At 47.8% G+C, this 10,595-nt stretch overlaps 1 protein-coding gene and 1 long non-coding RNA gene across 3 annotated transcripts; one reads left to right on the top strand and one right to left on the bottom strand.

The window, feature by feature from the left end:
• Positions 1-73: 73 nt before the first annotated feature.
• MTHFR (methylenetetrahydrofolate reductase) lies at positions 74-8,786 on the bottom strand. 2 transcript variants are annotated; one of them, XM_026862576.1, is made up of 12 exons: positions 8,165-8,280; positions 8,002-8,058; positions 6,828-7,066; positions 6,406-6,516; positions 6,055-6,248; positions 5,326-5,576; positions 4,391-4,525; positions 3,915-4,095; positions 3,343-3,525; positions 1,832-1,933; positions 1,468-1,587; positions 74-897 (listed from the first exon to the last, which is right to left on the bottom strand). In XM_026862576.1, the coding sequence occupies exons 2-12, from the start codon at positions 8,010-8,012 to the stop codon at positions 700-702; spliced, it is 1,725 nt and encodes a 574-aa protein (XP_026718377.1). In that variant the 5' UTR covers positions 8,013-8,058; positions 8,165-8,280; the 3' UTR covers positions 74-699. The 2 variants fall into 2 exon arrangements, with proteins under 2 accessions (XP_026718377.1, XP_026718376.1); XM_026862575.1 differs by lacking the exon at positions 8,002-8,058 and having other exon boundaries at positions 75-897; positions 8,165-8,786.
• LOC113487785 lies at positions 1,556-8,263 on the top strand. Its single transcript, XR_003399849.1, has 4 exons — positions 1,556-1,667; positions 1,795-1,927; positions 7,558-7,629; positions 8,158-8,263. It is a non-coding gene; the product is annotated as an uncharacterized LOC113487785 (long non-coding RNA).
• Positions 8,787-10,595: the final 1,809 nt, after the last annotated feature.

The raw sequence follows: 10,595 nt of genomic DNA, 5'->3' as shown, positions 1-10,595 counted from the left end.
TGAGTCTTTGCTACTTACAAAAGTAGGGCCTAGTACAAGACACATTTGTATTTGTGTATCTTACTGTATTTAATCTGAGAAATAGTGTGATTCCTAATCAGTCTCACTCGTGAAATTCACATATTCCTATTAAAAAGAAAACAGGAAATACAATAAAAGTTAGGGAGAAAACTTGAACCTTCTGGAGTGAGTGCAAAAGAGCCTGATATGATCAGTTATGAAGAAATACATCTTAGGAGTGCAATGTAAAAGCAACTTGAGCAGCTTTTCAGGGTTAGTAACTGCTGAAATAGTATCCTTGCATAGGCACTGCTGACAGGAGTGTGTCTATCCCCAAAGCAGAGTTTCTGGCATGAGAACACTACCAGAATCTCACTGAGTTTTATCACATTGATGCACAAGAGTTTTCCTGTTACCGTAGTCAACATAGCCATGATTAGCACCTCTTCATCCCACAGAGCTGGCCTTCAAGCTCAGGCTAGAGCCTCAGCTCAGAGCTTCAGGTAGTTGTGACTAATGTTCAGTGAGAAGGGGTCAGGGAGCTTTTGTGCTGGGGGTGGAAGAGCATGTAGTGTGGGTAGATCAGAGCGCTAGCCAGGTCACTGGGCTCAGGAGCATGTGCTCTACCATCAGCACAGGAGCTGCTTTTTCTCTCCCCACAGTCTGTGGACGGAAGGAGAAAATAAAGAAGAGGAATTTTCACTGCTGAGTTGGAGAGTTCAGCAGCTCAAAAGTATCATCCACAACCTGCCAGAGGCAGTTTTCAAGTGGGAAGTCATTGTCCACCAGGTTGACCAAGTAGTAGTTGTCATGGATGTACTGGATGATCATGCGAGAGGGTGACTCCTCTTCATAGAGCTTGGCCCACTGCTCAATCCACAGTGCAAAGGCCTCATCCTGCCAAGGGGAAAAAAAAAAAATAATGTGGGCAGTGGTGTAATGCACATTTTCAAGCTACGTTTTCATATTATTTCATTTAGGACAACCAGTGTCACACATGCCTGGCCAGCTTGTGGCTTGTTTCTTCTCAGTAAAAACTGCAAGAGCTGAGCAAGGAGCTTCATGCTTACACTGAGGGAGCAGGAGCAGCAATATCTGGAGCTCTGAAAGCTAGTACCACAACAGTACTTGATTGCAAGAAGTGTCAGACTAAAACCAGACCAGACATGTTTGCAGTAAAATGGCTCAATACTGCCCCTGTGTGTGTAAGAGGGGAAAGAGCGCGACTGCCCAGAGCTCTGGGGCCCACGACAGTGACAGTGGTAGCTCCCAAGCCTGTTACTGGGCACCTGCTCTGTGAAGAGCTCTTGCCAGAGCAAACTTCTTACACCGACAGAGCAAGAGGAGCATTATCTGGAGCTCTGCAAGGTAAGATCACAACAGTACTCAATAGAAAGAAGTGTCACAGACTTAAACCAGCCACTCTGAACTTCTAGGGCATCACAGCAGGAGGGAGGGAGGACTCACCTTCCAGGAGAGGAAGCTCACAGGATCCACTACAGTGGGCTGGATGATCTCTCTGCCTGGGAAGATGCCCCAGGTGACAGCATTGGGTTGCAGATCTGGAGCATTGGTGATATTTTGGCCCTGCCAAAGGAAGGAAAACCTTTCTGAAGTAACTGCTGGAGAAGGGATTGAGTTGGAACAAGTGCATTTACTCTCTCTGTGTAAGAGATCAGACAGCTGCTGTGCATCACAGCTGACTTGCTTCTCTTGCCCTTCCCTTCATCAGCCTTCATGTCCTGCTTTGATCATAGTGATATCTGAATCTTTGATATTTGCCTCTCTCCCAAGGTGGTGAAAAGAAAGTGTCCTGTAAACAACAGCCTACCTTGACATTGACAATGTGGTAGTTCACTCGCAACTCATACTTCTTCAGCACTTTGAGCAGTGCCGTGACGATCTCACTGGAGGTGAAGAACTCGAGGTATGCCTACAGGGAGGGAAGGGCAAAGAGATTAAGCGCCTTTACTCAGGGCAGGGCTGGGACACATACAGGCAACCAAGACGACAATTGTAGAGTCTGGGCTGCATGGAAACCAGGCAGCTTAAGACTTGTACATCCATTCCCAGAAACACATCCTACAGAGGATGCTTGAGCAAATTAGTAAGAGAGCTGGGGGGCAGAGTGGAGAATTCCGGAGAGCAGAGGCAGTAACTTAGGAGCAGCGAGTTCAGGAAGGCTACAGTCTTCCTGATTTTCACCCATTAAGCTGTCAGGCTGGAGTAAGCTCCAGAAAGCGTCACAACTGCTGTGCCTGGGGAGCAGTCTGTGCTAGACAGAGTGCTTGGAAGAGGCCTGAGCTCAACCTCTGTTCTACATGGTACACTGTGAATGGCAGTCCTGCCAAGGCAGCCCAGTCTGGCCAAAGCAGAAGTCAGGGGTCTCAGCTGGGCTCTCCCAAGCACCCTACCATTCCCTGTCCTCATCTTTAGTTCACATTTCTTCCTGTGTGCTTATACAACCCAATTCTGTACTTGCTCCATCTACCGCTGCTCTGTGCTTGGCTGCTCCTAACAACTGCTTCCCCTCCCCCCATTTCCTGGCTATTGTGTGAGATGATGGATTTCTCCTCAGGGGAATTTTTTCCTTTGAAAAACATAACTGCATTTGCCATCTGCTGGTCTCATGGCTTTAGCGGTTTGGATCCCTTTTGAACAAGACTGCTTTGTTTCCTAGTATGAGCCACTTGCTTGGCATTTACCTTGATGGGAGATTCCTATCACAGCCATTAGTGGCAAGGCTCTAGGGCCTGGAAATGCACGGCTGTAGCAGACAGGCATGGGAGATAAGACTGCTTGCAGGCCAGAGAAGGAAAGTGGCAGCTTGCTGCGCTGTTCAGATGTGGTGCTGTGGGGTGGGAGGAATTGGTGGAGAACTCTGCCTTAGAGAAGGACAGATAGGGGGATTTTTAAATGCCTAGTTATTACCATGAGAAGCTGGATGGTAGACATATTATCTCATTGATTCCCATTTTATGAAAAACCTGGGTGCTTTCTGTATTACTGAATGGAATCAGATGCAGTGGGCAGGCACGTGTTTGTTTCTAAAACTTCAGAGTCCCACTCTTGAAAGAAGCTACCAATAATTACTTGCTGAGAGCAAACCCAAGAAACTCCATAGATGTTCAATAGACGTTCTGAGGTGGGGAAAAACAGCTATGAAGTAAGTGATAGAGATGACAGCCTGTCTCTTAGGACACCAAAGGAGCTTTGCTTCATCTCTGCAAGAAGGCATTAAGATATAAGGAGCTGGCAGAAGATTATCTGGGTGAAAGCCTAGGACCTGGAGACCAAACTGGGTCGTAACTCTTTGCTGCCTAGCCCACAGTAGTGTGGTACCTTTTGGAAGACATAACCCCCACTGGGCCCCCAGCCTACAATGGGGTCTGTGGATGGTTTGCCATTGATGTTTGGCTGGGAGTTGATGGTCAGGATTCCTCGTCTGTTAACCTTCTCCAGCTGCTCCTTCAGAAGGTTGGTTTCAGTAGCAAGAGGGTCGTCGTTCCAAGGCATACATGTAACCTACCGTGAGGAGAAAGGAGGAGTCACAATGGATGTAACAACCTTTTTGTTACCATCTGGATGGTGAAAAGAACTCAGAAGTATCCTAATGGTCTCAAACACACCTACTTCAGGACAGAATTCCCAGATTTGGTTCAAGGGACAGGATATCCTAAAGAATGACTGCTGAAGTCTATCGGTGCTGGTCCTGTTATACCATAGGCAGCTTTTATGCTGAGCCCTAGCTCTGGCTGTTGGATTACCTTCAGTCACTATAATATCTCAGCAAGCCCTTTTGGATAGGGAAGTGCCAATTCTTGTTTAGAAGAACAGTGTGGTACCATGAGCAAGAGGAAATACGCACTATTGTCTGTGCCACACTGACTATTCCTTTCTGGGCTATCACTTACCTTGTGCCCGTTCTTGTTGGGTTCTCCGGTGATGTAACACGTGAACACCTCAAAGACGCTTTCCTCACCAGTCAGCTCTTCTCCCCACATCTTCAGGAGCTCCTCCCGGGGAGACTTGCTCTTCAGGTAGAAGAGGTAATAGTCCTTCAGTTCCCCAAAGGCTGGAGAGGAGGAGTTGCCCCTGTAAGGGGAGCAGACACAGGATTAACAGGCCACTGAGGAAGATGAGCTGATTTGGTGATGCAGGAAAAGTAGTATCCAACAAAATCCACCTAGAGACCAAAAACTTCAACATCCTAGTGCTATTCTCCTCACCTCATTCAAACCCAAACAAGTGGGGACCACACCATTAGGAAGCCACCTGTTCTGTCAAGCCCAAAGCGTGTCCAGGACACCCACCAATGACAGAGACCAACTGTGGAGCAGGCCTTCATACCACACCTCCACCTCACTGCCCTTGCAGGCTGACACCTTACCATCGGCCATTGGGGAAATCATCCCATTCTTGTGTTCGATAGATGTAACTCTTTGGCCTAGAGGCCCAGAAGATTGGCCGAACATCTTCAACTCTTCTCTTGGGGTGAGCGCTGACTGCCCAGGGCAGGGGCCGCCTGCATGGGAGAAGCAGACATTAACACAGTTCCTCTGCTGACTTTCCACTAGAGGCTGGAAGTCCTTCCTTCCCCTGGAGAACTTTTGACGCTAGGGAGAGCAAGTAACAGCAGCTGAGAAGAGTTCTATTTGTCAAGAAGTAGGACAGAAAACTCTTCTTCCTCTATGGAAAATCTTTTCTTATTCAGTTCCCTCAAAGGATGCTCAGTAGGTGCCCTTTAAATGGTTAAATACAGGACTGACACCCAAAATTGGATAAGGTAAGGGAAAAGCACTGTGTGAAGCTATTTTTAACAGGAAGCAAATACAGCTATCCTGTTTCCTTTTCTTCCTCTTGTCTGTTCTGAAGCCTGTGGACTCAGAGAAAAGTCCATATTCCCTTCATCAACTTCAGAGAACCCTACAAATCCACAGTGGGAGCTTACATAGCACCCAGCCTGGTTTTTGAGGTTTGTTGTGACCTCAAAAAGCCATGTTTTTTCCAAGTGGCAGCTCTAAGGTTTAGGTTTTAAAAGTTCCAGAACAGGCTACTTTAAAGCCACTAGACTGAAACAAATTCATCCTTCAGCTATCCCCTCTATTCCTCCCCACTTTTGTCAGAGATCTGCAGGAAGGGTGAACTTCTAAGTGCAGAAAGGTGCTAAAAAAAGCAGCAGAGGAGAGGTGCTAATCATCCATTGCTTGAGCCTTCAGTAAATGGGATGGATGGATGGATGGATGGATGGATGGATGGATGGATGGATGGATGGATGGATGGATGTGAAAGAGGAACTACCAGAAGCCAGCCTGTTCTGCTCACCTAGGGTCCTCCTTCCACATGCCCAGGCGCTTAAGGACTTCGGTAGTAGCCACTTCCCGATTGAGGGTGTAAAAATGGAGCCCGTGCACCACACCACTATCCAACAGCTCCCGGCACATGGACACTGCCAGCTCCACCCCATAGTTCCGGATAGCTGCATCGTTGTCCTTGATGGGTTCAATCACGTCTTTGATTTCTTGAGGCACTTCCAGCTTGGAGAGCTTCACCAGCTGGCGCAGGGAGTGGTAACCCTGGATGAGGATGCAGGGGATTTTAATTTTTGCAACGTTCTTTTCTGACACCCCAGTAACACAGGTACTTGATCTCGATTTTGTGGCAACAGATTTCAAATTGGGGCTCCTGGATTCTACTCCTAGGCCCCATCTCTAGGATGATAACCTAGTCCTGGTCATGTCACTTTAGGTGATTTCTTCCCATTTCTTTGCCTGAGCCCAGCATGCTGACAGTAATGACTAACACCTTAAGACTGGTAAACCATTGTCTTTTATATCCCCTTTCACCATATGGGCACAGAAAACCTTTTAAGCTTATTATTACATGCCTAAGAGTTTAATTTGGCAAACCACTTACGGATTTATCACATTTAGCACACTCATTTCCCAGAAATGTTGTGGAGGATATTTAGAGGCCTCTCTCAGGCCCTGACCCACAAAAACCTGACATCCTGGATCCTTATTCCCCCCCCAAACCAGAATTACTGGATTTCACCTGTATGGGGAAGATGCCAGGAATAACAGGGCAGGTGATGCCAATGGCTTGACAGTCCTTCATGAACTTGAGAAAGGTTTCTGATCGGAAGAAAAGCTGCGTAATGATGAAGTCTGCCCCAGCAAAGACTTTCTCCTTCAGGTGCCTCAGGTCTGCCTCGTAGCTCTCTGCTTCAGGGTGACCCTTAGGGTAGCCTTTGGGGGAAAGGGGGGGGAAAAAAAAAAGACAAGTGAAACCCTGGTGGTCAGGACAACGTGCTAGAAATTAGAAAGCAGTCACAGCACAGGTCCAGAGAGGGACTGCTGAGCTGATTTCCCTGTCTCACCCTACCCACACTGCAATGACATTTACCTGCCACACAGATGTCAAAGTAATCATCAAATTCATTGCGAATGTGCTTAACCAGGTCAACAGCATAGTTGAAGCCATCTACTTCTTCCTCCCATTCTTCACCAACAGGATCTGAGGAGAGAACAAATCCATAGCGCTCTCCAACTGTTTGCTGGACCCAGATCTACTCGTGCTGTAAAAACTCACTATCAGAAGGAAGACAACATGAAACCTCCAAGTTTGCAGTTTTACCCACGGAATGGCTTTTGTCTACCCTTGAGCTGGAAGGATTGCTAATAAAGGGATCAGGTGAAATGCCATCTCAACTTTTAATTCCCACAGTGGAAGGAGCCTCTAAATCATATTTTTTCATTTTTACCCTGGAATTGAACACAATAGCAATACAGCCTCAGCCCTATGCTTCATAGGACTAAAGGATTCACCTCCACGCAACGCCATGATGTTCTTCAACCCGAGCCTCTTGGCCTTCTGCAGATGCCCTGTGATGTCATCCTTGGTCTGATTGCAGCATGTCATGTGCAGGATGGTCTCCAGGCCGCAGTAGTTGACCGCAGTGTTGGCAATAATCATGGATGAGGTTTCCTTGTCAGATCCTGGGTCCCCTGCAGGGTGCCATGTCACATCAATGAAGAGTGGACCACCTGCTCCCATGCGGTCAAACCTGTTGGTTTTAGAGCTGTGTGAGCTTACCATGTAGCCAACTCCCCTCTCTTTGCCTGGGATATCTTGCTCAGTGCTGGAATGCCAGTGACAGACAGAGAGAGCTGGGATAACAGCAGCAGGAGAGACCAAGAAAAGTGTTGAACTAGGGAGTTTAGCAAGTGGCCAATGTAAATCAGGAAAGTTACCCTTTAAAGCTCTATGAGGAGCTTACAGTCTCTTTGAAGAAGAGACAACTTAAGTATTCTCTGTAGAATCAACTTCCTCCCAGCATGCTCTATTAGACTGATATGTCTTCTAATAGACAGCAATGCGAGTCCCATTCCTTTTGAGATGGGACTATGCTGCAACCCCCTGTTCCCAGCTTTAACTGTAGAGGCCACAAATATGAAAAGATGGACCAGATCTCTGTTGTGTTCCCAGGTGTGCCTGCCTAACAGAAGAAACAAAGGCTCCTCTAACTTGTCTCTCTTCTGCTCTAGGTTGGAACAGGCCCTTCTGTTTAAAGTAAACCTGGCACTGGCATATACAAAAAGAGTTATGAAACTGCTTCTTCTCCTCCAGGTGAGTACATGGTGGCTCCTGGGGCTCCCCACTGGGCTCCAGAATAACCTTTAGCTCTGGGGACACCCATCTCAGAGGCTAAAACTGTAGTCCTCAGTAACAGAAGCACAAATCATAGTGGCTGAATAATTCTGAAAACAAGTGAGAGTCTCTGTTCCAGAGACTTGGGCACACTGCCTATCAATTAATACTCTCTGCTTTTAGTAGGTACTTTTCTGCTCTGTTCTCCCCCAGAACTCTGCTTCAGCCCCAGAACATGACAGGGGGGTTTTTCCATCTTCACAGAGCACAGGAGAGGGGAAACAATCTGTCCCCCTCAGTAACCCCGCCATGACACTTAACTCTTCAGGGCCTCCAAGGAAGACAAGTTACCTGGTGTCCATTACCCTCCTCAGCAGGAAAGCACAGCCCCATTACCTGCTTCGTCACCTGGAAGGGGAGACAGAGCATGGGGCAGAGCCTGCCTCATTAGCTATTTCCCAGCCCTCCACCAAAACCACTTCATCTCTCCCCTCTCCCACCCTGCAGCCCTCACCTGGAGATGAGATTGACAGCAGCATTGGCTGTACGTGGAGGGAAGAACTCCAAGGAGAACCACCTGTCTCCAGAGTCCTGCCGTCGACGCATCTTCTCCCGCAGCCGCTCATGACGGTCAGCATCGAGGACAGGGGTGGAGCAGCGTGAGCTGTCCTTGGAGCTCTCACTCCCACTGCTGCTGCCACCATCAGACTTGGAGCTGGAACTAGCACTGCAGGTATGCTGGGTCTCATTGACCATGGTGAGCTCTCTGGAGGAGAGGACCAGAAGGAGCACAGTGGGTACAAGACAGGACACGGATCTCAGCAAGGAGCGGTTACTGCTGGGGTGGGCAGCAGATGAAGAGGAAGCCTATGCCAAGACCAACATTAATCTTCATCAAGGGGTCCCTTTTGCCAGCCCTTGCTACAAGCTGTAGTGGGTGATCTGGTGAAAGCACAGTAAAAAGCATGTGTTTAGACAGTGCTGAGAGAAATAACACAGCAGATGGCTTCATGCCACTTTGATGCAGCTCTTCTGTGCCTGCTGGGTCAAATTTGGTTCTCAAAAGAGTCAGGTCAATGTCACTTTTGCCCTGATACAACTTATCAAGCCATGATACTCATGCATCAGGTAGCCTTGGCTGGACATGCCAGCAGACTTTTTCCCCTCCCCCCTACAGCAGCTGCTTCTTGGACCATATCCATCTTCAGAGTTTCCATTCTGTTTGTTCCCAAAAGGCAGCCCTTCTTTACAGCTTAGGTAGGAGAGCAAATGCTAATTGGGCAGGTACATAAGAATGCACAAACTATTCCTGCATCAGAAAAAAAAAGTGAAGAATCCCCTCTGGTCAGGCCATCCCCACAAATACCATCCTTTGTTTTGTCTCTGCTGGCATGAGACAGCTGCATTTCTAACCATTAGCCTTCTTCCACCAGACACACCATCTCCACAGACAACTGTCCCCTGCACCAGTATCACTGCATACACTCAGTGCTTTCCTTTACTAGACACACTGTTCATGTTCCTTTCCTCACTAATTGTGGCTGCTTGGAAACAAGGTCAGCAGAGTCCATCCCCTTCTCCCTGCTTTGTAACATGATCAGCTGTGCTTGTTGGCTTCACAGAAAGGAAAACGGCACTGCAAAGCAACCGGTACAAGTGGGTCTAGGATGCCCAGCTCCACTTAACTCCCCAAAGCATTTCACCCTATGCCTTTAAAATCTGTGATTACAGATATTTAGAGAAGAACTGCTGTAAATTTTGGATCCGCGTTATTTGCTTAAGTACCTGCCAAAACTCAAAATTGTCACTAGGAAGCAGCAAGCCGTTGGAGCATTACATAATATTGGAGCCTGCTTTGGAGGAAATGGTTGCATGAGCCAATGCACACTTTGTCCTTATCAAAAGCTCTGGGGGTTTAGGTCATCCAAGAAGACTTTGAACTCATCTTCCACTGTTTACACTGAGCTGCCTATCAAGCAAAACCCTGTGGGAGAAAGTCTACTTTTACCACCTGGGGACCTCTCTCCAGCTGGCAGGAGATATGATAAAAGAGTGCAGTCCTTCTACTGCCAAGAGGAACTGGGAGTCTTAAACCTTTTGTGTATCAACATAGCTGACCATGGTAAAAAGCAGCAGCCCAGGCTTACTGACAAGCGAAGCAAAAGCAACTGGGTGCACAGTAACAGGCCTGACCAAGCTCTCTCTGAGGACTTTGCCTGACATCCACATGGCACTAATCTGGGAGAATAATCCTAAGGCATATGTTGGTGATCAAACTAGTGGCACAAAATCACGTGCAGTCAACTCCGTGTGCCACAGCACCACAGGCAAATTAAACGACCTGTGTTTTCACACTTGAAATTTAACACCTATTACAAGGGAAGAGTTCATGTATTAATGTGACTATAGGGTGAGACTTGCTGTTGGCGAAAGGTCTGTATTTTACTGACAATCTAGAAACACAAAGACAGGAAAAAAGCCCCACTGAGATACAGTCTACAGGCAGTACTTGGAGTAGTTTCTTTACTATCAGATGCATCACAGATTTCCCGGTAGAAGCTTGCTGTTATTGCAAACAGATTTTCTAAGCAACAAAACCAGTTGCAAACTAAGACAGTCTTTAACACGTGTCAGCTCTGGTGGCTCAGCACTCGGGCCCCTCTGTCTCCATCACCCTGCAGCCCTCACAGCAAAGATCAGCGTGGAGGTGCCCATTTGCTTCGCTGCAGGATATTTTTCCTGCCTCCAGGCCTGAGCCGACACCCGCAGATGCTGTATGAAGGTCTGCGTTATCCTAAGCTGAGTTTCACCACCCAAGCTAAACTCAGCTGCACAGATGTACACTTCACATGGGGCACGCACGCCTACAAGGGACTCGTCCAGGGCCCCGCTGTCCTGGGCCGTGGCATCAGGCTGACGGTCCTACGGGGCAGGCAAGGGGCCCG

This window comes from Athene cunicularia (assembly GCF_003259725.1).
Source record: "Athene cunicularia isolate RWA chromosome 21 unlocalized genomic scaffold, athCun1 chr21_part1, whole genome shotgun sequence".
Taxonomy (NCBI): domain Eukaryota; kingdom Metazoa; phylum Chordata; class Aves; order Strigiformes; family Strigidae; genus Athene; species Athene cunicularia.
The sequence above is the reverse complement of the archived record's forward strand: the minus strand, read 5'-3'. Positions and strand labels throughout refer to the sequence as shown.

Coding starts and splice junctions, on each gene's coding strand:
- MTHFR (XM_026862575.1), bottom strand. CDS start 8,406: ATGGTCAATGAGACCCAGCATACCTGCAGTGCTAGTTCCAGCTCCAAG. Junction 3,526..3,914: donor CCAACAAGAACGGGCACAAG/GTAAGTGATAGC, acceptor TCCTCACGGTAG/GTTACATGTATGCCTTGGAA. Junction 898..1,467: donor TGAGCTTCCTCTCCTGGAAG/GTGAGTCCTCCC, acceptor TCCCCTTGGCAG/GATGAGGCCTTTGCACTGTG.